Source organism: Cetorhinus maximus, chromosome 7 (genome assembly GCF_964194155.1).
Source record: "Cetorhinus maximus chromosome 7, sCetMax3.hap1.1, whole genome shotgun sequence".
NCBI classification, from domain to species: domain Eukaryota; kingdom Metazoa; phylum Chordata; class Chondrichthyes; order Lamniformes; family Cetorhinidae; genus Cetorhinus; species Cetorhinus maximus.
Window position 1 is genome coordinate 24,710,895 of NC_135885.1, and position 26,432 is coordinate 24,737,326.

General features: G+C 40.3%; 1 protein-coding gene and 1 pseudogene across 2 annotated transcripts in view; one reads left to right on the plus strand and one right to left on the minus strand.

Annotated features, from left to right (window-relative positions):
* rab6a (RAB6A, member RAS oncogene family) overlaps nucleotides 1-26,432 on the plus strand; it is a 91,307-nt gene that overhangs the window by 43,179 nt on the left and 21,696 nt on the right. Inside the window, exons 2-4 of one of the 2 annotated variants that reach the window (XM_078545230.1) lie at nucleotides 3,664-3,722; nucleotides 13,283-13,336; nucleotides 18,986-19,091. In XM_078545230.1, the coding sequence (XP_078401356.1) occupies nucleotides 3,664-3,722; nucleotides 13,283-13,336; nucleotides 18,986-19,091 (219 nt within the window). Of the gene's footprint in view, nucleotides 1-3,663; nucleotides 3,723-13,282; nucleotides 13,337-18,985; nucleotides 19,092-19,181; nucleotides 19,288-26,432 lie in introns of both variants that reach the window. The other variant, XM_078545229.1, reaches the window with a different exon arrangement.
* Nucleotides 8,479-9,356, minus strand: LOC144683078 (large ribosomal subunit protein eL31 pseudogene; annotated as a pseudogene).

The following is a 26,432-nucleotide window of genomic DNA, read 5'->3' on the forward strand; positions in this document are numbered from 1 at the left end:
TAATCTTCAATATTTTAATTCTTTATAATACTTCAATTGGCAACCTCATATGTGTATTGCAACCTCTGTTTCCCTTACACCATTGAGAATTATACCATTTTGGGTATATTTTAATTTTTATCCTGAAATCTATCATTTATTTGACCTTCCAGTCAAGCACAGTTTTTATATAGCCCTTGTACATTTCCTCATTTTTCAGCTGTGTTTTCGGTTACCTTATTTAGGTGAGAGAATTGCATCAACAGGAGTATCCTATCTTCAGAAGGCAGTCATCATTGTTGACAGCATATCCACCAAGTTACCTTGCAGTCTGGGTTGCAAATACAAACAAGGCTGTTTCAGGAGCTTTCCACTGGATTCCTTCATTCAGTGTTAGTGAGTGTTTGACACCATTACCATCCTGTACTGGCACTTTATATTTTTGGTCTGATTGGGTTCATCTACTTAACCCAAACCTCCTAAACTGCAAAACTTACTGACATTAATATAGCTGGGACTTTTCAGTGAGGAAGCTGCTGCTATTGCAGTCAGAATACCTTTAATTTTAGTCTATCCTTTCTGTATTGGAATGCAATGTCATGTAGTTAGCTATGTAAACATCTGCCTTGCAGCAAGTAGCTCATAAACCAACCTAGAAAATGAACAGCAAACTAACCAGCAGCTACAAAACGTTGGCAACTCAAAAAAAAAATGCAGTGGCATATGGCTTGTAGATTAAGCTGCAGGCATACCCAAATTCTTTCACAAGCATTGGAAGAAAATAGATGTGAAGGCTTGAAGGAGGGTACAGACATTGAAGCATAAAGTTTGCCCCTTCCCCTTCTTCCCCCCATCCCCCCTGAATTACTTTGCATTTTCCAGTATTTTTTGAGCCTACAGCGAATAGGCATTACATTTTTTTGCTTTCTAAATAACTAAAACTATTCTGTTTACAATTTGGATTTTAAAAAAATTTAAAAACCCTTTCCGCCCCTAGCAGCCAACTAAATCTATCAGTGAAAGACTATTTATTTGTTTAAACTAACAGCAAATTAAGATTCAAACCTGGTCTGATTGTCCGTGCTGTTAGAATTGCGGAAGTTCCTTTCAAATACAGTTGCCACCACCTCCCCACATGACCTCTCCTAGTCTATGAAAAGTATTGCATTCTGGTTACTGCTAAAGAGCTTTAATATAACAATTAGGGAAAATAAATGACCTGTTGATAACCTAAATGCCAATCGGACCACCTGGCCGCACTCCACATACTCCGAATTCCTGTTAATAGTATGCATATTCAGCTGCTTTGGATTTCATTTGCAGCCACAAGAGTTAATGGAATTGTCTGGTTTTCTTCACGATTTAGTCTCCAATTTAGTAGGAAATTTTACCCAAGCACAACCCACATTGCACTTTTGTAACCAGCAGACATATTTTCATCCTGGGAGCTGGGGCTGGATTTGGCCCCAGAGGTGAAAATAATGTTGCACCTCTTGCCTCTCCAGCAAATATCTTGGTCTAAAAAAAACTACAGTTGCTTTTAAAATCAGATGGTCACTGGGCAGCAACTAGTATGCTGCTTTCATATGTACTTCGTTGTGGCCTAACATGTTTTTAATGAAAGAATCTTTTTTTATTCATGCATGGGATGTGGGCATCACTGGCTAGGCCAGCATTTATTGTCCATACCTAATTTCCCTTGAAGGTGGTCATGAGCTGCCTTCTTGAACCGCTGCAGTCCATATGGTATAGGTATACCCACAGTGCTATTAGGGAGGGAGTTCCAGGATTTTGACCCAGTGAAGGAACGACGATATATTTCTAAGTTAGGATGATGAGTGGCTTGGAGGGGAACTTCCAGGTGGTGGTGTTCCCATCTGTCTGCTGCCCTTGCCCTTCTAGATGGCAGTAGTTGTGGGTTTGGAAGGTGCTGTCTAAGGAGCCTTGGTGAGTTCCTGTGGTGTATCTTGTAGATGGTACACACTGCTGCTACTGTATGTTGGTGGTGGAGGGAATGTTTGTGGATGTGGTGCCAATCAAGCGGGCTACTTTGTCCTGAATGGTGCCAAGCTTCTTGATTGTTGCTGGAGCTGCAATCATCCAGGCAAATGGGGAGTATTCCATCGCACTCCTGACTTATGCCTTGAAGATGGTTGATAAGGGCAGTTACTCTCACCCCACCTCTGGAGTTCAGCTGCTTTGACCATTTTGAATCAAGGCTGTGATGAGGTCAAGAGCTGAGTGACCCTGCCAGAACCCAAACTGAGCATCAATAAGCAGATTATTGCTAAGCAGATGCAGCTTGATAGCAATGTTGATGACTCCTTCCATCACTTTACTGATGATTGAGAGTAGACTGATGGGGTGGTAATTGGCCAGGCTGGATTTGTCCTGCTTTTTGTGTACAGGACATACATGGGCAATTTTCGAGATTGTTGGGTAGCTGCTAGTGTTGTAGCTGTGAAGGAACACCATGTTAGGGGCTTGGCAAGTTCTGGAGCACAAGTCTTCAGTACTGTTGCCGGAATACTGTCAGGTCCCAAAGCCTTTTGCGATATCCAGTGCCTTCAGCCATTTCTTGATATCATGTGGGGTGAATGAGGGGATCTCATAGAAACCTATAAAATTCTAACAGGAGTAGACAGGATAGATGCAGGAAGGATGTTCCTGATGGTGGGGGGAGTCCAGAACCAGGGATCACAGTCTGAGGATACGGGGTAGACCATTTAGGACTGAGATGAGGAGAAATTTCTTCACCCAGAGAGTGATTCGCCTGTGGAATTCACTACCACAGACAGTAGTTGAGGCCAAAACATTGTATGGTTTCAAGAAGAAGTTAGATAAAGCTCTTGGGGCGAAAGGGATCAAAGGTTATGGGGAGGAAGTGGGAGCTGGCTATTGAGTTGGATGATCAGCCATGATCATAATGAATGGCGGATCAGGCTAGAAGGGCCGAATGGCCTCCTACTCCTGTTTTCTATGTGAATTGAATTGGCTAAAAAACTGGCTGAAAGGAGGCTGATGTTAGGAGCAGCATTCGTTGACTTCCACCTTGCTCCATGGGCTGAGGCTCTATTCCCAGGTTCAGCCAACCCAGGTTTTTGAAAAAAATGTGGGATAAGATGTTTCAGCTGAGTACTAGACCTTTAACTTTTAACTTGTGATCAATATAATAGTACATAACTAAGTTAACATAATAATTTTGGACTGAATCTAAGTTCAGAAGGTAGGACTCGATAAAACAACTTGAGGTCTAGTGACCATTACAATCCATTTAATTTTCTGTATCGTTTCAATATCTGAAAGGGATAGAAGAATAAAATTTACACTTCCAATTGGGAATTACTACTAAGCCGATGAGACACTTTCTGGATTTTGATTTAAGTGAATGAACAGAAGATGAGCAGTTTATTTTCAAGAAACAAGAAATAAAAACTGAATATGGTGCCTGGAATTTAAAATGAGAGTCATTTTAATTTTGTCAAATTATTGATTTTCAGTCGTGGGTTTCCGGCACACTCAAAGCAAGAGGACGCCATCTCGCAATGCTTTCTAAATATTTTTGCTGCTGCATTGAACATTTACCTTGAAGATCCATTGCTAAGAATGTATAAGTGCTTCTCTATATTCAGTATCCAAGGAATTGGGGGCAATTAATAAATTTGTACTTTTTTTCTTTTTCAGTGGGGAAGACTTCATTGATAACTAGGTTCATGTATGACAGCTTTGACAATACTTACCAGGTAAATGCTTAATTAGTAAAATGCTTTCATTCCATCTGCCATGATATAAAATCTGAAATTTTGTTGCTTAAGACATTTTATTTTACAATGACTTTGTTCCCCTCAGACAAAATTATTTCTGTATAATCTGCTCATGCAAGACCAAGAATGGCTAATTAAATATGAAGGGAATAATCTCACTGCCTGGTGCCTTTACAGTTCTTAAAAGTCTTTCACTTTATTCTGATTACTAGATTTTTTTCCCTCACACCCATGCTCTGTTTTTGGGTCACGTACTAAGAAACTTTGCAGTTTTGTTTAAATTGGCAAGGCAGGAGGCGAATAATGCTTTTGGGAAAGTCAAAAAACTCTACTCCTTTCCTTTTAATAGCCTTATACCGAACAGATTAGATTATTTGGATTCAAAATTGCTCAAATATGTATAGAAATGTACAAATGCATATTATGTCGTCTTGCACAATCATCACCCTTCCTCCAGCCCAAACAGATGTACGAAACCACTTAAATCATTAATCAAATAGATTAGATACAGAAAATGAATTCTGTTAATTGAAGTTAAGTATATGCAGGTAGAGGGCATTGATTGGAGGGTTACCTGAGCACACATAAAAAGACACTTACTGACACAAGTTGAGCAGAGTTAGGCTGTACATATCTGTTAATGTTTCACTCTGAATAAATCTATCCCAAGTAAAGACTGGCTCTGGATTTTTCTTTCACCAACTAGCTATCGGGAGTATAAAGTAAATGACTTACTCTATTTGTTGAACCAATTTACATAAAATTGCTGCTAAATTTGAAACATAACTGCAATATTCAATTTTAAAAACTAACTCCTAATGCAATGTTTGCAGGTTATTGTACAAATACAGACACCTAGAAAGAAGAAATAAGACCTCAATATAGACACAGTCTGTCCAAATTTTCAAGCAAAGGTTACTGTCTTAAGTATTAATGGTGAAAGCATCGCCTCACAATCCCCTCCTGCCAACCTAATAATCCTCGTCACTGATGAATTTTCTCTGCTACTGGCAGCTTACTATCCTTGGAATCCCAAGGCTCTACTGTGAATTTTGATGAAAGATCAGCCACCTGAAGCGCTAACTGTTTCTCCCTCCACAGATGCTGCCTGACCTGCTAAGTATTTCCAGCATTTTCTCTCCTGTTATATTTGTTGGCGCTAATCTTCATTACTTTTAGATAGTAATTTCTCCCACAAGCATCAGTGACCAAGATCTGAAGCAATATTTTAGGATATTTTCATTAACAATCTCAAGCATCTCTGGAGTTGGCACAAACAACTCAAACATGAGCAATTGTATCACTTATGGATTTTATGCCATCATAGTCAATAGGCTGGAAGCTCCAGGTTCAAGTTTCACTTCAAGACTTAATGGCTATGGAAGGTGCATGCATAACGTGGCCAACAGGTAGATCCTCCCAATACATCTGATGGCAGGCAGTAAAAAGCGGGAGAGTTTCCTGGCCAGCCATACTATAGAAGGCAACAGCAAATCACTGCAGTACTTTGCCCAGCATAACCATGGACCAATTCAATGCAAGTCCATGGTCACTCATGCTGTCTTAGGGCTTGGTACCTGAGGAGGAGGAGTCAACAAGGGCATCATTATGGTTTGTGAGATATCTTAAAAGGTGGGATATCCTTCAAGCCCATTTTGGCCACCTAACAGCTTCAGTTGTGGCATTCACTGTTGCCTGTTTCCCCTCCCCATCTGTGTTTTTTTGACCTAAGGTTACTTCTGAGGTTGTCCCTGTCCACTCAGGTTCTTAGTGCCCGTGCTATGAGGTATAAAATTCCACCATCCAAATGTGACTGGTACCAATCACACATACATCAAAGATATCACCAGTCAAGTTGCTCATATCTGTTATTACTATACCCACTTTTTTTTGGTCCTAGCCCATTGATTCTTTACTTTGTCACAATTCCTTTTCTTAAAAAAAAATCCATTGGTACACTAATTTATACCATATGCACTTGAACTGTGAAATAGCTGAGCCAATTAAAGCTCTCAAATTTGGTTTCCCTTTAGAGAGCATTTTGAATTGTGTAACACTGGATAAGTACTTGTGGGTATGTTTTTGACAGTGAGATGATTTTAAGCATATTGATGTGTAATGTTTCTCTAAAGATTATTGTCAACAATACACTGGGTCTTTTCTAACAGTTAAGCACTTGCAAGCAGATTTTCTGCAATTTTCAAAATTCAACATGTAATTCTGTTTGAGCTCTTTGGAGAAGATATTGATACGTTTTTTGAAAAAAAGCTTTTGGCATTTTCAGCTCAAATGCATTATAATGTAATGGGTTCTCCTGTCAGCAGTTTTTTCCCCCCAAATTAAAAGAAAACTTTCCCCCTCTGTCTCTCCCAAAGGCTCTTGCAGGGACTTGATTTGGGCTCAAACCCTCTAGCATATTGCTTAGCTTGTTTTAATTCTTGGTTAGCCAGTTTAATCATAGAAGACATCTTCACCAGTACCAATTCTGTTGTCAACCATATCCACCCATGTGTTTTGTAGCTGAGGCGAATTGTAGTGAGGTGATTGCTAATTCATGTGATCAGTTAATTCACCATAGACCTGATATTGAAATTAACACCTTGTCTGTATGGTTTGACATTACACCATTTCCCTTTAAAAGTGGGGGTAAATACAGTATATCCTGCATTGCAATCCTTTCCCTCTGGCTTTCTTTCAAGTTAAACAAGATCAATATTTTTTTTAATTTTCTCATCCCAGTTTGATATGTTTATAGATCTCCATGTGGCATTATAATCCATCTAGCTTCTGTCACATTACAATAGTGTTTTTGTTGCAAAATAATGTAAGTAACCTTTTTTGAAACAAATTGTACCATAGTGCAGTGGATACTGATTTCTGCTATTCTTTAGCCATTAATGACGTTGTATTGAGCCCTGAACTATTGGCAGTTTTCCACAATTGCTCATTCAACAACCTGCTGTAATATGGTAACAAAGACCTGCATTTATATAACATGTTATGTCTCGACCCTCAGATGTACTTAATTACACAGGGTTGTTACCTTTTGCCTGCATTGTTTCAGTTTACACACAGCAAGAATCCCCTATATGATGCAGAGCCTATCCAATTTTTTTTTGGTGATGTTAGTTGAGGGGAATATTGGCTAGGGAACCAGCAGAACTTCCTATTCATTGGATAGTGCAGTGGCATCATTACATCTATCTGATGGATGCTAAGGATAATTGTGAACGTTTCCTGAGACTTTATACTCCACAGCAAGTAGCTGATTAAACCCTAAACCATTAATAGATTCAGGTTTTCTGTATGCAAGCTGATGGAATGTTCTGACTCAGCATTAGAGTAATTGATAAACCCCAGTGGCATTATAGAACTGGTGGCTTACATCACACACTAATTTATTGTCTAACCTAATGGATTCAGCAAGCTATTGCTTGGTTTTAGAATTGGTAAATGTGAATGTAACCTTTTGGGAACAAAATTAGAAAAGGAATTTCTTTTGAAAGTACAGTAAATATTAAAATGAATCTTTTTTTATTCTTGGGATTTGGGTGATGCTGGCAAGGCAACATATATTTTTAACTCATTCCTTTTTGCTCTGATATCAACAGTCAACAACATTTATAAGACCAGATCAGGTAGGGGAACCAGGTATCCTTTCTGGAAAGGTATTAGTGAATGAGAGGATTTTGCCATGGTGGACTTTAAGCTCTAACTTCTATATTGCTAGCTCAGTAACATACCTACTACATTACATGAGTAAGCCCAGTCAGTGCCATGAGAGAGAGATTTCTTCCCAGCGAGGAGTCTTTTAATTTTTTTTAACTTTCACTTTCAGCATTCCTCATAACATTTGATGCTTCAGCAGAGAGCTTTCTAAATATTAAATTATTGAATGTTGACGTTGAGAGTGTAGACGTTAATATGGTAAAGGCCAACTGCTACTCAACTTTCATAGCTTGATATTCTAATTATTATTAATTCTGTCTAGTTTTAAGATTACATTGCATTAGTCGATTCATTAATGTTTGTCTCGTTCTGATCTCCGCCAAATTTTTCATTTTGCAATGTATGTATTGTAACTGCTGTCATTGGCTTATCTTGGTAGACTTCCAAAAAATAGTGCCTTGATGAAATTTAATTGAAAATTTGAAAAAGGTGAACTGGATTAAAATGCTTTTTTAAATGTCTGACAGTTTTTCCTCGTGCCTCCTGAAAATGTTCAAAACCTTTAAACTACCAAGATTTTGCCATCGCCTGCTATTGTAACCAACCCAAAAGTCTTCCATTTGGTCACCAGCTGTAGCGCGTTGTCAGAAAGGGAAGAACTAGTTTAATTCAATGTGACTGTTCAAGAACAATGAAGAAGATGGTGGGGGGCTGAAATGAAAAAGCTAAGCGTGGGGACCAGACTTGACTAAATCAAATTTTAGTTTTGCATGTGCTTTTTAGAGTGGATTACTTGGAGGGCTTTATAGATCAATAAATGCATTTTCTGCCAATAGAAAAATGACCATCTGGAACACAATTATTGCAGTTTCATACATGCCTTAAGTGTAGGTTTGATAAATTGAGCAGCTGATCGTATCTCTTTTTTGTCTTGTATTATAGTCATTAATTTTACCCAGAGCCAGTTCATATCCATTTATAATTTCACCATTGAAAGAAGAGGGAATACTTGGTTGGATTCAAAAGTTTTTTTTTCACTTTTCACAGTTTATTTTTAACAAAACATTTACAGTTTAGTTTCCATCAACATTAATTGCCTGCAGACCTTTGTAGGATGTGACAGGAACATAAGTTACCAATCTATAGAGTTTGTTAGGAGAGACCTCATCGCGTTTTCTGGATAAACGCACACGAATGTGATATGGAACATTCCTTACACCTTTTAGCCCAAGCAGTTCGTACGAGTATCAATTCAGACATCTGGAGCACCCATCTCCTTCACTGCAAATTTACGGACCTCCTTAAGGGCAAGAGGAGCGCGTCTCTTAAAACCCACGCCATGGATACGCTTGTGCACGTTTATTGTATATTCCCTGGTAACCACCTCATTGATGGCAGAACGGCCCCCTTTTTTCTTTTCACCTTGCACAGATGAGCATTAGAAAAACAAAGGGTTAAGCAAGCATGAGGTTTCAGCTGAAGTTGTTAGCACCCTGGTCAGCAGCAAGTGTAATTTTGACCTGTTTCTTCAACAAAAAAAGCCTAAATAAAAATATGAATGCTTCATTTCTGTTAAATTTAGCTTTTGCTGAAGTTATCCCTTCTCGTTCTCATGACCTGTAGTGCAGTCTTTGACACAGTTGACCAATGTGACCACACTATCCTCTTCCAACACCTCTCTGCTACCATCCAGGTGGGTAGGCCTTTGCCCACCTGGTTCCACTCTTATCTATTTAATCATGGCCAGAGAAAAGCATGCAATGACTTCCTTTTCTGCTTGCACATAGTTACCTTGGGTGTCCTCTAAGGATCTATTCTTGCTTCCCTCCTATTTCTCATCTACAAGCTGCCCCTCAGTGTCATCATCCAAAAACATCTTTCCACCTGTATGCTGGCAACACACAGTCCTACTTCTCCACCTCTCTCAATCCCTCCATTGTCCATAAATTATCAGACTGCTTGTCCAACATCCAGTACTGGATGAGCAAAACATTCCACCAACTAAATATTGGAAAGACAAATGATTGTCTTCAATCCCTGCCACAAACTTCCCTCCCTAGCTACAAGCTCCATCTCCCTCCCTGGCATCTGTCTCTGGCTGAACTAGAATGTTTACCATCACCCAGGCTGCCAATTTCCACCTCAGTAACATCATTTGACTCTACCCTGCCTCAGCCTATTTTCAGCTGCTGAAACTTTCATCTACACCTTTGTTACCTCTAGGCTTGACTATTCTAATGCACCCCTAGCAGGCCTCCTACATCCTACACTTCCATAAACTTGAGGTCATCCAAACTCTGCTGCCCATGTGCTAACTCCAATTCCTGTTCACCTATCACCCTTGTACTTACTGGCCTAAATTGGCTCCTGGCTAAGCAAAGCCTTGATTTTAAAATCCCCATCCTTGTATTTGAATTCCTCTATTGTCTCACCCATCCATTATCTCTGGGTTCCTCCAGCTCCACACCTCTAAATTTGGTGTCATGAGCATTCCTGATTTTAAATCCCCCATCTATCCTCCCCGAATATCTCCTTATGTGATTGAGTCTTATTTTATATTGCCGCTATGAAGCACTTTGGGATGTTTCCTTACATTAAAGAGTCTATACAAATACAAGTTGTTACAGTATATTTCAATTACCTCGAGTGTAGGCTAAATACGTACAATGTGAGATGCCGTTTACTTTGATAGACATTGCTTAACTTGGAACTCCCTAACAGCCCTGTGGCTGTACATACACCAAATGGACTGCAGTAGTTCATGCAGACAGCTCACCACCACCTTAAGGGAATTAAGACCTTGTCAGTGATGCTTACATCTATTAAAGAAGTTTTAAAAAATTGGACATCTGAATATCCCAGAAATATCTAAATCAGGAGTTGAGAGGGAGGAACTTAAAAAAAAAATTACAATCATCAGGGAAGTGGTACTTAGCAAATTGTTGGAACTGTGGGTTGACAAGTCCCCGGGTCCTGATGGATTTTATTCTAGAGTCTTAAAAGAAGTGGCTAGTGAGATAGTTGATACGTTTGTTTTAATTTTCTAAATTTCACTAGATTCAGGGAAGGTTTCATTAGATTGCAAAATATTTGAAAAGGAAAGGAGACCGAAAGCCGGAAACTAGGCCAGTTAGCTTAACATCTGTCATAGGGAAGATGTTAGAAGCTATTGTTAAAGATATTATAACAGGGCACTTAGATAAATTCAAGGTAGTCAGACAGAGTCAGCATGGCTTCGTGTGAAAGGGAAATCATGCTTAACCAATTTATTGGAGTTCTTTGAAGAAGTAACAGGTGCTGTGATAAAGGGGAACCAATGGATGTACTGTACTTAAATTTTCAGAAGGCATTTGATAAGGTGCCTCATCGAAGGTTATTGTGAAAATAAAAGCTCATGGTGTAGGGGGTAACATATATTTGTATGAGTAGAAGATTGGCTAGCTAACAGGAAACAGAAGGCTTAAATGGCTAATTTTCTGGTTGGCAGGATGTAACGAGTGGTGTGCCAGAGGGATCAGTGCAAGGGCCTCAACTCTTTACAATTTATGTAAATGATTTGAATGAAGGGGCTGTGATGGTATGGTTGCTAAATTTGCTGAGGTAGGTAGGAAATTAAGTTGTGAAGAGGGCGTAAGGAGGCTACAAAAGGATATAGATAGATTAGGTGAGCGGACAAATTTCTGTGAAATGGAGTATAATGTAGGAGAATGTGAGGTGGTCCATTTTGGCAGGACGAATTTAAAAAAAAAAAAGCATATTGTTTAAACGGTGAAAGATTGCAGAGCTCCGAGATGCAGAGGGACCCGGGTGTCCAAGTGCATAAATCGCAAAAAGTTAGTATGCCGGTGCAGCAAGTAACTAGAAAAGCTAATAGAATGTGATCGTTTATTGCAAGGGGAGAATTGAATCCAAGAGTAGGGAGGTTATGCTTCAATTGTGCAAGGCATTGGTGAGACCACATCTGGAGTACTGTGAACAGTATTGGTCTCATTTAAAGAAAAATCTAAATGCATTAGAAGCAGTTCAGAGAAGGTTTGCTAGATTAATACCTGGAATGGGCAGGTTATCTTATGAGGAAAGGCTGGACAGGCTAGATTGTAACCGTTGGAGTTTAGAAGAGTGAGAGGCAACATGATTGAAACATATAAGATCCTGAGAGGACTTGACAGGGTGAATGTGGAAAGGATATTTCCCTGTAGGAGAATCTAGAACTTGGGGTCACTGTTTCAAAATAAGGGGTTCCCCATTTAGGACAGATGAGTATAATTTCTTTGAGGGTTGAGACATTGGAATTCTCTTCCTCAAAAGGTAATTGAGGCAGTGTCCTTGAATATTTTTAAGGTAGAGATAGATAGATTCTTGATGAGCAAGGGGGTGAAAGGTTATTGGGGGTTGGCAGGAATATGTGGTTAAAATCAGATCAGCCATGATCTGATTTGAATGTCGGAGCAGGCTCAAGTGGCCTACTCTTCCTAATCGTATGTTTGTATATATGTTTGTAAATACTTAATTAACATATGCAGACTCAGCATAAATTCCAACCATCTTGGAGCATTATCACCATGCACACCATCAAACAGTTTAGTTAGTGATAAATATTCAACAATGTGGGCATGTTCTAGAGGTTGTTATCACAAAAGCCCTATAGATAAAGATTTGAGACATGATGTCCTTGTTTGTGTTGAGTACAATTGAGAAGTGCCTAAGTATGAATCCTGATGGACAGTCTGTCAGGTCATAGAGGTCTACACAGAAAAAAGCCTTTTGGCCCATTGGGTCTGCGCTGGTCAAGCAAGTACCTAACTATTCTAATCACATTTTCCAGCCATAGCCTTGTATGCCATGGCATCGCAAGTGCATATCCAAACACTTCTTAGATGTTATGAGAGTTTCTGCCTCTACACTTTTTCAGGCTGTGAGTTCCAGATACCCACCATCCTCTGGGTGAAAAAATTCTTCCTCACATCCCCTCTAAACCTCCTGCCCCTTACCTTAATTCTATGCCCCCTGGTTATGGATCCCTTCACCAAGGGGCAAAGCTCCTTCCTGTCTATGCCCCTCATAATTTTATACACCTCAATCATGTCCCCCCCTCAATCTCCTCTGTTCCAAAGAAAATAACCCCAGTCTATCCAATCTCTCCTCATAATCAAAACTCTCCAGCCCTGGCAACATCCTGGTAAATCTCCTTTGCACTCTCTCTCTGCAATCACATCCTTCCTATAATGCGGATTCCAGAACTTCACGCAATACTCTAGCTGTGGCCTAACCAGCGTTGTATACAGTTCCAGCATAACCTCCCTGCTCTTATATTCCATGCCTCGGCTAATAAAGTCAAGTATCCCATATGCCTTCTTAACCACGTCATCTACCTGTCCTGCTACCTTAAGGGACCGGTGGACATGCACACCACACATGCACACTCTGATCCTCAGTACTTCCCAGGGTCCTACCATTCATCGTGTATTCCCGTGCCTTGTTTGTCCTGCCCAAGTGCATCATCTCACACTTATCCGGATTAAATTCCATTTGCCACTGATCAGCCCATCTGACTAGCCCGTCTATCTCCTCCTGTAATCTAAGGCTATCCTCCCCACCATTTACCACCCCACCAATTTTCTCTGGGGTAGAGAATTCCAAAGATTCACAACCCTCTGGTGATGTGATTTATAGGAGCATCTGCTGGTCATTTACATTGACAAGTTGGTGAGGAAAGGTCAAAAGAATCAGGAAAGGTTATATTCACATAGAGGATCATATTGGGTGTCTGTTAAATCATCAAAAATATTATAACCCTTTGTGATTTTGTAATAGCTTTTGTATTTTGATGGAACTAAATCCATTTTTTATTTCTCTCCCACTGTCTGCAGGCAACCATTGGAATAGACTTTCTGTCAAAAACTATGTATTTGGAAGATCGAACAGTAAGTAACTTAAAAATATTATTTTTGTTCATATTTGAAGACTAATTTTGAAAATTGATTTATTTCTGGAAAGTCAATTCACTGATCAATATAGATTTTCCAAATTCTATCCATGTACTAATTAAGTAGGACAATGGAGATAGTTGTGCTGGAGGAAAAAGCAGAGGTTATAGGAGTTAAACTTTTTCTCGTCTTGTATGAAGTGTCCTGATATTGCGAGGAGGTGGTTGCCCTATTTTTAGCAAATCCTGTTTAAGAGCTAACAATTTCAGCTGTGTTATAACACACTGTTTTGGAGTCCACTTTTTCTTTTCAATAGCTATTGCATGTGGAACATTTTGTCCCCTGTGAAGTGTAGTAACTGACAACTGCTGGAAACTACTATCATAGCAATTTCTGATGAAGGTTAAATGACGCTCTTGGGAGAGGCTGGTGCACTTTGGACCAAGCTTATCAGTTGTGTCTGGCATTCAAGTGTGGGAATGTTCTTAATTCCATTTGGTGCATTCAGAGTGGATCTTTTTAAGCCAGAAGTCCTGCCATGCCAGTCCTCCCAAGAGCCTGCTTTTATACTGCAATAAATGAGCATGCCTCCTTGTACAAGTTAAAACTTCTATGAAGTATTTCAGCATGTGTTGGCAAGAGAGGAGTGCATATTCCTGTTTCTCTGTGATCGCTTAAATTAAATGAAAATTAGATGCTCCCTTGTACCGTTTGGTTTTGCTATTATCCCCCAGGTGGTATATAGGCTATGGATTCAAAAGCCTTCATCTTAGACACTGGACCTTAAATTCACATCTTTGTTAATTTTGGTCAGGTTCTCCTCCTTCCATAGAATGTTTTCTACTAAACTGCGTCACTATCACCATAGACAGTAAACTTTTCTATGTCAAAAGCAAAATATATTATTTCTATGTATTCTGTAAATTTCTAGGATATAGTTGTGTAAAAGTATTTTTAAGATGTTTAACAGTTCCTGATCTTGCATTGCTGATTGCATTTTGCTCTCGCCCATATCAGATGATTTGTTTAGTGATCTTTATCTTCGGCCTCCAGTTGAATTTGAGACCAACAAATGCTGTGGTGTTTTCTCTCCGGTATTTGTACCACCTGACATTCCAAACTCTTAAGTATTATAATCTTTGTTATGGCAATGTCCAGGCTCCCTTCCAAATGCAAAGTGAACTTACATTCTTTTAAGAAGCAAAGCACTAAGTCAGAAAAAGAAGCACAGTCTAGCAAGATTCCATACAATCTTGTGGCTTAGGAGAAGCTATCTCTGCCCTAGGCTTACTGTTTCACTTCAAGCCTCCTCAAACCTGATGGATTTCTTTGAACTAATCATCATAATCTTGACAGTTATTTTCTTCCGAACAAGGTGTGTCCTTGTTATAGCCCTGAACCTATGTCTCTCTCTATTTAGCTTCTCTTCCATCTTACCTGTGCTATCTTTTCCATGTTCTCTCCAAGCTCATCTTATCATTGATATTTATCTCCTGCTGTCTTGGTGCAATTTCCAATAAACTGCTGATCATACTTGCTGACATTTCAAATTATCTCCTCCAAGTACCATACCCCTTCCTTTCAAAATTGCTGTCATCACCCCCAACTCAAAAACACAGCTCTCTTGATGTCTCTCTTGGCTAACTACAGACCCATTTCCAATTTCTGTTGCAATATTTCCTGCAACTTCATGTTTTGATCCCCAGTCATATTTCTGCCCCTGCCACAGCAGCGACACATTCCCAATCAAAGCCATAAATGCTATTCTCTGGCTGTGGCCATGCTGCATTATCCCACCTCGACCTCCTGTGCAGCCTTTGACATGGTCAGCCAAATCGTCCTCGCTCAACCCTTTCCATTGTTCAGATCAGTTTGGGTCTTAATTTATCTGATCATAACAGAGCATCTCCAGTAATGGCCTCTCCTCATACCCTTGCACTTTTACCTTAAGCTCTCCCCCCATTCTTTATCTACATGCTGCTCTTTGGTAACATCACCCACGCTTATGGTGTCACCTTCTACATGAGGACTGAATAGATCCATTCTGCATCTCTGCCGCCTCCATAAATTTTCCACTTTCTCTGCTAGATTGTTCTCCAACATCTAGCCTTAAATGAGCTGCAGTTTCCTTAAATAAGCCTTGGGAAGATTAAAGCCATTACTTTTGCCAAAACCCACTACACACGCACATGCCTGCATCCTGCAATTGACAGTGATCATATTGTGAGGGATACGATCACGGAATCCTTTCATGATCTTAGCCCTCCCCATCCATAACCACTTTCAGCCCTACAATCGCTGCTGAACACTGATCCTCCTTCCCAGCTCCACCATTGCTGGTTTGTCTTCAGCTGCCTAGCTTCCTGGTTCTGGGATTCTCTCCTCAACTCTCTCTCAATTTCCCTCTTAGACCTATTGGAAACCCACCTTTTTGACTGAACTTTTGAACAAATTAATATCACTCCCTTTGTCTTAGGATATAGTTTTTGACTGCCTCTGCAAAACACTTCGGATGTGTTTGTAAACAATAAAAGGCCCTATATAAATGCAAATTATCTGCTTAGTGGTGTGGAAAATCTGCTCATATATTGCCTTCACAGCTGCTTCCATGTTGGCAGCAGAAAATCACCAGCATCTAAATCAATTTGGCTTCAATTGATGTCTGGAGAGTCTTACTGTTGCATTCAGCGTAGTTGTTGATTTCCCCCTTTTTCTTGAGTTTGACACTAATAAACACTATCTATAATAAGGGGAGCTGGCTTTGACCAGCAAGCCACCTCAACAACAGAACTCCCTAGTTTAAGGAGCCAGTAATGGCCTGGAACATGACTATAACTATCTTTTATGAAATGTTTTTCAATGCTCTGTTCAGCAATAGCGAATCTTTGGTATATGGAAACCTTTGTGTACAGTCATTTAGGCACCCCTTTCAGTTCAGGAACATCTGCCTTGGCTCCGGTAACTAACATTAATGACTTTGTGCTGCCCACTTGGCTGAAATAAGTGGGTTCTTCTTACAGGACAGTTATTTCCCCAGAGAGACATTGAGTAAACACTCTCCAGAAAGAGGAGAATGCAGCATTCCTCTTTTGATCCAGATGATTTAATGACTAATTATTCTACGCCCACACAGCTGGGACTGGGATTTGCCATACCTTATCCAAGTGACTATTGTGTGAGCCTTAATAGTCAATATTGGCTATTCAACTGTAGGAACTATCACAGCTGAGCTGGATTATTTTCTTGCTACTATGGATACTTCCAGGAGTAACTGGGCTGAAGCAGAGGCACCCACTTTGACCAGTTTCCTTGCTAACTTAGGAGTACTTAGTTCAATTGTAGCATTATTGTTCCACCCTAGCTACGATTGCCTGATCTGTGCTAAGCAAGGTCTTGAACCAGATACTGAGCCTCTGATGCTTAAGTTTTAATATGCAATGCAGGTGAACGTTTGAACTTTGGCAGCCGACTCACTGTATCTTGCTTGCCATTTCAGTGGAGCCCTTAGACCACAGCTGACATTTTATTCATTGCTTGTTCAGGAAATGGTGATGCTGAACTTTACCTTTGAAAGGAATATTTAATTTTACTTTTACTGACTTCTAGCTTTTGAAAGCCAACCATATTTACAAGCCAAGTAATTCCTCTTTCTTGTGTCATCCTATTGCTAAACAGAATGCTTCTTACATCGTTCCTTACTGGGACTGGGCCCATCATGACAAGTAAATGCTTATTCTCCTTTGTCTCCAAGACAGTTCCCTGGAAAACTTGCATGCTTTCTGCAAGTACTGCTTGTCATTTTGGAGCTACTGTGCTTCAAGTTTAGGTCAATAATTGTACTTGGTAGATCAGTGATTGAGGAAAAGCTTGGGGAATGTCTACTCCAGCTGCTATCTTTATTATCCTTGGGCTGAATTCCTAGGTGGAGATTGACCAACTTTCATCCCGCCCCTTTTTTGTTCTGTCTGACCTTGTGAATGGTAGTAAGCAAAACCAAAATTAAGTTCCTTATAGTCTCCAAAGAATGAAAACTACCTCTAGGCAATGGATTGGACAAAATGTAGCATCATAAAAGATGTTGAATATCACCAGGTGATTTTTCTTCAGTCACTTCCCACCAGATGACCATAATTATTTGTGGGAATTTTGAAAACAAGAGCAAGGAAATAGCTATGAAGTAATATCCATTGACCTATTTTGATATTGTTATGCCAAAGTACAGTACTGTCATCTGGGGCTTAGATTTTGGAAAATTAGCTCTTTAGTTTTTGAAACTTTTACATGAAGTATAAAGCTGGAAATGTTTAAATGGGGTGATTATTTTCAGATTCTGCACTGGGGCAGTGGCCCCAAAAAAATAGGTTGTCATTTTTTTGGGAATTGGGGTGAGGAAAGAAAGATAGGATAGGTTAGATTGAGTAGAAATAAAGTTCAAATGTTACTGCTTTTCTTAAAGTGGGAAATGAAAAGAAGTTAAGAATTTTTTCTTTAAATAAAATGGTACAAGATCTTGACCTTGGAGTAACTTTTTCTGAAACTGTATACTTCAGTGCCCCGGTGTAAAAGCAAAATTTCCAAAATTAAACCGCTAATTTTTCAACATTTCAAATGCTAAATGACAGTACTGTACTTTTGGTGATAACAGTATCAAAATAGGTCAATGGGTATTGAGTTATACTGATCAGCACTATATCCAAGAAATTTTCACAGTCCGCTGCCAAAATATATTTTGCAGTTAGATTTGAGTGCATATAACTTAGCACAATTGGAAACTGCTCAGATCCTTTTTGCTCTGCAGCCTTTATTCTGCAGATGTTGCTATATTTATGTACAGTAAAAGCATTCACATATACTACCATATTGATGAATCTGGACAAATCCGTGCTTTCCTACGGTGACACGTGGATTTTAATAATGCTGATCAGTTGACCTGCCATACTATTGGGTTGGTATTTCTGTACTTTGGGAAGAGAAATTGCATCACAAAGTGATACCGCATTCTATTATGGCAACTTAACATTCACGGAATTTTGAAATGCCTGATTATTAACATATGCACTGTCACAGTATGTCACTGTGCTTAGTAGCAATGACTCCTGTTCGAACAGTCTAAAAAACTGTGCTGGAACTACTCTAAACCCAGATTATTCTGGATGGGGATATTTGAACACTCTTGGGAAGACAGGTTTGTTTTATCATTTTTATACTTTTTATTAAATTGCTTTTATATAACTGTCAGTGGAATGTCTGCACCATCAGCTCCCAAAGTGAGTTTCACACAGCTGGCAGTATTTGTTAAGTCCAACATCCAGGAACACCCAAGCTGTGTTTGACCTATATTTCAGCACTCCGTGGTGCATCCAACCCATTGACACCAATATAAAAGGCATCTTAAATTGATATAGATGGTATTATTTGCAAACGACAGAACTATGGAATGGAGGTGATTCTAAACGTTTTGCAGCCATTGACACCATACCATCTTGAGACATGAGGTTAACACTGATTTTGCAATGGCCGGAGACTATTAAAACCATTTGTTTTTAGTCTCTGCATTAGCTTTTTTCTTTCTCTCTTCCTTTGCTTTGTGTGTTTTAGTGCTTGCCATTAGTTTTGTTCTCTTTGACTTTTTTTCCCATCCTACAGATACGGCTTCAGCTCTGGGATACTGCAGGCCAAGAGCGTTTCCGTAGCCTTATTCCCAGTTACATCCGTGATTCAGCTGCAGCTGTAGTAGTTTACGATATCACAAGTAGGTATATAAAGTTTTGATGATTAAAAGGGAACAGCCCTTGATGTTCTTATTCCTCCCTTTTCTTGCTGTTGTTTGCCTGATGACTAGGTGCGGTTGCAGTTATGGGACACAGCAGGTCAGGAGCGGTTCAGGAGCTTGATTCCTAGCTACATTCGTGACTCTACTGTTGCAGTTGTTGTCTATGATATTACAAGTGAGTGGGGCCTTTTGCTATTCTAACATTGGCTTCTAATTGGCATGTGCATCCCCTGTTGTCACTTGCATTATAGCATAACCTCCTCAATCAGCCTGTGAAGAAAATCTGGTTGTGTTTCTGGTGACTATAGTTATTTGTTTTGTCTTGGGTTAAACCAAATAGAGCTGGAATGTTGCGAGTGATTTTAAAATTTTCCAGCTGGTGTGTAGGAACAATTTTTCAAAATGAATATAAGTGGGGAAAAAAAAACTTTTCAGTTCTGCAAGCTGTCTGATTATTTTGGAAGTTGAAAGTTCTGTATTTAAGCTCTGGCTTTTTATACATTTTTAAACATTTATTCTCGATGGACGCCACTCGCAAGTCCAGCATTTATAGCTCCCACTCTGAACCGTTCTAGTCCGTGTTGTTAGATAGGGAGCTCCAGGAATTTGACCCAGCAGCAATGAAGGAGTGGCAATATATGGCCAAGTCAGGATACGAACTTACAAACATGTGAATTAGGAGCAGGAGTAGGCCATTCAGCCCCTCGAGCTTGCTCCAACATTTGATAAGATCATGACTGATCGGATTGTGGCCTCAACTCTGCTTTCCTGCCTACCCCCATACCTTTTTACTCACTTGTCAATCAAGAATCTGTTTAACTCAGTTGTAAAAATATTCCATTACCCTGACTCCACTGCTGTTGAAAGAAGAGAATTCCACAGACCAACGGCCCTCAGAAAAACTTTGTCCTCATCTCCATTTTAAATGGGAGACCCCTTATTTTTAAAACTGTGCCCCCTAGTACTAGTGTCTCCTACAAGGGGGCAACATTCTCTCAATGCCCTGTCAGTTCCCCTTGGGATCTTATGTTTCAGTAAGATCACCTCTCATTCTTCTAAACTCCAATGGATATAGGCCCTGCCCCTCATAAGATAACCCCCTCATCCCAAGGATCAGTTGAATGAACCTTCTATGAACTGCTTCTAATGCTATTATATCCTTTCTCAAGTAAGGGGACCAAAACTGTACATAGTACTCCAGATGTGGTCTCAACAATGCCCTATGCAATTGTAGCAAAACTTCCCTACTTTTATATTCCATTCCCCTTGCAATAAACAACAACATTCCAGTTGCCTTCCTGATCACTTGCTGTACCTTCATACTAACGTTTTGTGATTCGTGAACCAGGACACCCAGAGCCCTCTGCATTGTTGAGTTTTGCAATCTCTATCCGTTTAAATAATATAGTGCTTTTCTATTTTTCCTGCCAAAGAGAACTAGTTTACATTTTCCCACATTATACTCCATCTGCCAATTTTTATCCACTCGCTTAACCTATCTAAATCCCTTTTTAAACTCTTTGTTCTCCTCACAGTTTACTTTCCTATCAATCTTTGTGTCATCTGCAAATTTAGCAACCATATATTCTGTCCCTTCATCATTGATATAGATTGTAATACTCGAGACCCCAGCACTGATCCTTCTGGCACTTCATTGGTTATAGCTTGCCAACTCAAAAATGACCCATTTATCCCTACTCTCTGCTTCCTGTCAGCTAGCATTAGTATCCATGCTATTATGTTACCCCCTACACACGAGCCCTTATTTTGTGTAGTAACCTTTCATGTAACACCTTATCAAATGCCTTTTGGAAGTCGAAGTACAGGTTCCGCTTTATCCACGTTGCTTGTTACTTCCTCAAGGAACTTTAATAAATTAGTCAAACATGATTTCCCCTTCTTAAAACCATATTGACTCCACCTAATTGCATTAAAATTTTCTAAGTGCCCTGCTATAGACTCAATAGTCGATTCTAGCATTTTCCCTATGACAGATGATAGGCTAACCGACCTGGAAATACCTGCTTTCTGTCTCCTTCCTTTCTTGAATAGAGGAGTTATGTTTGCTATTTTCCAATCTGATGGGACCCTTCCAGGATTGGGGGAATTTTGGAAAATTAAAACCAATGCATCTATTATCTACGTAGCCACTTCTTTTAGGACCCCAGGATGAAGTCCATCAGACCCTGGCGACTTGTCAGCCTTAGCTCTAATAGTTTTCTCAGTACACTTTTCCTGGTGATTTTAATTGTTTTAAGTTCCCTCCCTTTCATCTCGATTTACAAGTACTTCTGGGATGCTATTTGCGTCTTCTATAGTGAGGATAGACACCAAATATCTGTTCACGTTTCTGCTATTTTCTTATTTCCCATTATTCATTCCCCAGACTTTTTCTCTATAGGGCCCATGCTCACTTTATTTACTCTTTTCCTTTTTAAATACTTGTCAAAACTATTTCTCTCGCCTTAATTTTTTTGCCTTTCTTTGCTGGTTTTTAAATACTGTCCAATCTTTTGAACTACCGTTAATCTTTGCAGAATTGTATGCAATTTCTTTCAATTTAATACTACCTTTAACTTCCTTAGTTAGCCACAGATGGTGCATTTGTCTCTTGGAGCCTTTCTTTCTCACTGGAATGTATATTTGCTGATTGTTCTCAAATGTCTCCTTAAATGTCTGCCACTGCATTTCTACTGACCTACCCTTAACCAGCTCATCTTAGTGAGCTCCGTCTTCATATTCCCTTAATTGCTTTTATGTAAAACACTAGTCTTGGACCCACTCTTCTCTTCTTCAAACTGAATGCGAAATTCAAACATGTTATGATCACTGCTACCTAGAGGCTCTTTTACTATGAGGTCATTAATTAATTCCGTCTTATTTCGCAGTACCTGGAATAGCCTGCTCTCTGGTTGGTTCTAGTAAGTGCTGTTCTAAGAAACTGAACTAAAGACGCACAATGACCTCGTCTTGCAGGCTACATTTGCCGATCTGATTCAGCCAATCTATGTGGAGATTAAAATTGCCCATGATAATTGCAGTGCCTTTCATAGAAACCCCCATTATTTCTTCCTATATACCCTGTCCTACAGTGTCATTACTGTTAGGCCTTTAAACCAATATCACAATTGACTTCTTCACTTTACTATTTCTTATTTCTACCCAAACTGATTCTACGTCTTGTTATTTAGAGCTAAGATCATCTCTCACTATTGTACTACCTTTTTCTAGTTTCCTGTCCTTTTGAAATGTCAAGTACCCTTGAATATTCAGGTCCCAGTATTGGTGACCTTGCAACTACGTCTCTGTAATAGCTATCAGGTCATAATTTATTTCTATTTGGGCTGACAATTCATCCATTTTGTTACGGATGCTATGCGTATTTGCATAAAAAGCCTTTAGCTCTGTCTTTTTACTATTTTAGCAAACTCTGGCCTTATCTGCTGTCACACTCTTAAGTTTGTACGCTCTGTCCCTTCCTGCCATGCTCTGATTGTGATTACTATTGTTGCTACTTTGCTCTCTTGCCTTTACCTTTTTCCTTTAATTTACCACATTTTTCCTCACCTGATTTCCCCCCCACCCCGCCCAAAACACTCTTAAAGTCCTCTCTACTGCCCTAGTTATACAACTCACCAACATTGGTCCCCGAATGGTCAGGTGAAAACTGTTGCAACAGTACAGCTCACTTTTGCCCAGTACTGGTGCCAGTGCCCCATGAATCAAAACGTATTCTTCCCACACCAATCTTTGAGCCATGCAATGAACTCCCTAATCTTATTGACCCTACAACAATTTGCATGTGACGCAGGTAATCCAGAGAATTTGGTTTTATGGTTCTACTTTTTAATTTAGCCCCTAGCTGCTCATATTCCCTATGCAGAGCCTCTTTCCTAGTCCTATCTATGTTGTTGGTATTCACATGGACCACGGCAACTAAATCCTCCCCCCTTCCACTGCAAGCCCCGAGCAGATGTCCTGAACCCTGGCACCAGGCAGGCAACACAGCAGTATGGACTTGCACTCAACTGCAGAGAACTGTCTATCCTCCTGACTATACTTTTCCCAGTACCACTACATTCCTACTTACTCCCCCTGCTTGAATGGCATCCTGTACCACAGTGCTATAGACAGTTCGCTCATCCAACCCACTCATCCATACAAGCTGTAACAACCTCAAATCCATTGGACAGTTGCAAGGGCTGAGGTTGCACCATTTCTATCTTCTCAGTCACCTTACCTGTCACACTAGCAGTCACACCCTCCTCATAGAGTCATAGAGGTCTAAGGCACAGAAAAAGGCCCTTCGACCCATCGAGTCTGCGCCAGTCAAACAAGTACCTAACTATTCTAGTCCCATTTTCCGTCACTAGGCCCATAGCCTTGTATGCCATGGCATCGCAAGTGCACATCCAAATACTACTAAAATGTTTTGAGGGTATCTGCCTCTACCACCATTTCAGGCAGAGTGTTCCAGATTCCCACCACCTTCTGGGTGAAAAAATTCTTCCTCTCATCCCTCTAAACCTCCTGCCCTTACCTTAAATCTATGCCCCCTGCTTATTGATCCCTCCACCAAGGGGAAGAATTCCTTCCTATCCACCCTATCTATGCCCCTCATAACTTTATACACCTCAGTCATGTCCCCCCTCAACCTCCTCTGCTCCAAGGAAAATAACCCCAGTCTATCCAATCTCTCCTCATAACTAAAACTCTCCAGCTCTGGCAACATCCTGATAAATCTCCTCTGCACTTTCTCTAGTGCAATCACATCCTTATAATGCGGATTCCAGAACTGCACGCAATAGTCTAGCTGTGGCCTAACCAGCGTTTTATACAGTTCCAGCATAACCTCCCTGCTCTTATATTCTGTGCCTCAGCTAATAAAGGCAAGTATCCCATATGCCTTCTTAACCACCTTATCTACCTGTCCCGCTACCTTAAGGAACCGGTGGACCAAGGTCCCTCTGATCCTCGGTACTTCCCAGGATTCTACCATTCATCGTGTATTCCCGTGCCTTGTTTGTCCTGCCCAAGTGCATCACCTCACACTTATCCGGATTAAATTCTATTTGCCACTGATCAGCCCATCTGACCAGCCCGTCTATATCCTCCTGTAATTTAAGGCTATCCTCCCCACTATTTACCACCCCACCAATTTTCATGTCATCCGTGAACTTACTGATCAACCCTCCTACATTCAAGTCTAAATCGTTTATATATACCACAAACAGCAAGGGACCCAACACTGATCCCTGTAGAATCCTGTCCCTGACCACAGACCACATCAGACAGCCCTATCCTAAGGGAGTGGCTGCCTCCTGGAATAAAGTGTGCAGGTAACTTACCAAAATGCATCAAGGAGGGGGTGTCTGTAGCTCAGACTCCAGCTCAATAGCTCAATGAGCCGAAGCTCCGTGAGCCATGGACAGTTGGTGCAGACACTATGGATCCCACTGGTGTCATTGAGATTCCACATACCGCAGCTGCAACACACCATCTTCATTGCATTTTAATTAACTGATTATTTATTTACTAATTAAATTTTTGTTTAGTCTTGTTTGTGCTTCTATTCTTATTATTTCAATAAATGTTCTACTTGCCCCAATTGAAATACCCGAGTTTAGATAGGATATATAGGAAATACTCTGCCAATCACCTACCTGCTTCCCTGTGATGTCACACATCAATCATTGTTTCTGAACTGGGCTCTGAATCCACAGACTGGAGAGGCTAGCTCCTCACACCCCTGAGTCTCTCCAATTTCTATGGCTCCTCACACCCCTGAGTGTCTCCAATTTTTATGGCTCCTCACACCCCTGAGTGTCTCCAATTTTTATGGCTCCTCACACCCCTGAGTCTCTCCAATTTTTATGGCTCCTCACACCCCTGAATCTCTCCAATTTCTATGGCTCCTCACACCCCCTGAGTCTCTCCAATTTCTATGGCTCCTCACACCCCCTGAGTCTCTCCAATTTCTATGGCTCCTTACACCCCTGAGTGTCTCCAATTTTTATGGCTCCTCACACCCCTGAGTTCCTGAGTCTCTCCAATTTTTATGGCTCCTCACACCCCTGAGTCTCTCCAATTTTTATGGCTCCTCACACCCCTGAGTCTTTATAGATGGTGGAGAGGTTTCAGAGAGTTGAGAATACACAGCCTCTGAGCAGGTCTAGTAACAACAGCATTTACCTGGCTGACACAAAATTCTGGTCAATGGTGACCTTCAGTGTAAATGGTGAGGAATTTGGCAATGAAAATGGAATTGAATGTCTAGAGGAAGTGATTAGATTCTCTTGTTGGAGATGGTCATTGACCAGCATTTATATGGAGTGAAAGTTAGTTGCTGCATATGAGCCAAACTTGGATCTTGTCCTGGTCTTTCTCATGTGAACATGGACTGCTTTTTTTTTGAAGAATTCCAAGTAGAACAGCATGCAGTCATCAGTAAACAGCCCCACCTCTGGCCTCATGAAGGGTTGCTATTGATATAAGGTAGTTGCGCCCAAGGCCCTGCCCTGAGGAATTCCTAAAGCAACATCCTGGGCTGGAGATGATTAGCCTCCAACAACACAATCATTATCCTTTGTTAGGTATAACTTCAACCACTTTAGTGTTTTTTTTCCCTCTAATCCCCATTGACTTTAGTTTTACTAGGCTTTTTAGTGCCATGCTTTGTCTCATGCTATCTTAATGTCAAGGGGAGTCACTTATCCCAGGAATTCAGCATGTTTTGGACCAAGTAAAGACGTTTGTCACATTATTGGCTGTCCTTTGATCAATGCAGAGATACCTGTACTTTGCTCTGATTACTTGGCAACGGAACTGGGAGTACTTACTTCTATTTAGGGAGAGCCTGTTAATACATCCTCCTGTATAATTGTTAACAAGCGTGAACAGCGTGTTGGGTTCTTATAAGATGCACAGATGACATTACACGTAATGTTGACATTCTGGCTAAAACTAAATCTCAACCTAAATAAGTCACACTGGAACAGGCAAGCAGGATTAGGCCATTCAGCCTCTCAAATCTGTTGTACCTTTGGGATCTAATCTGTGCCCTAACTTTACTTTACCTACCTTTTGATCCATATCTCTTAATACCCTCCTTACCTCATAAAAACTTGACCTCAGTCTTCAAAATTTCAGTCAACCCAGCATCCACAGCCTTTTGGAGGAGTGTTCCAGATTTCCAGTCTTGGTCATCTGACATTGGCTGGCCCTTCTATATACTGTACTTCTAAAGGATTGAAATGCTTCTGTTTTCTTCACTGGTGCCATTTTTGCACTGATGAAGCAAGTTTTTATTGCATCAAAATT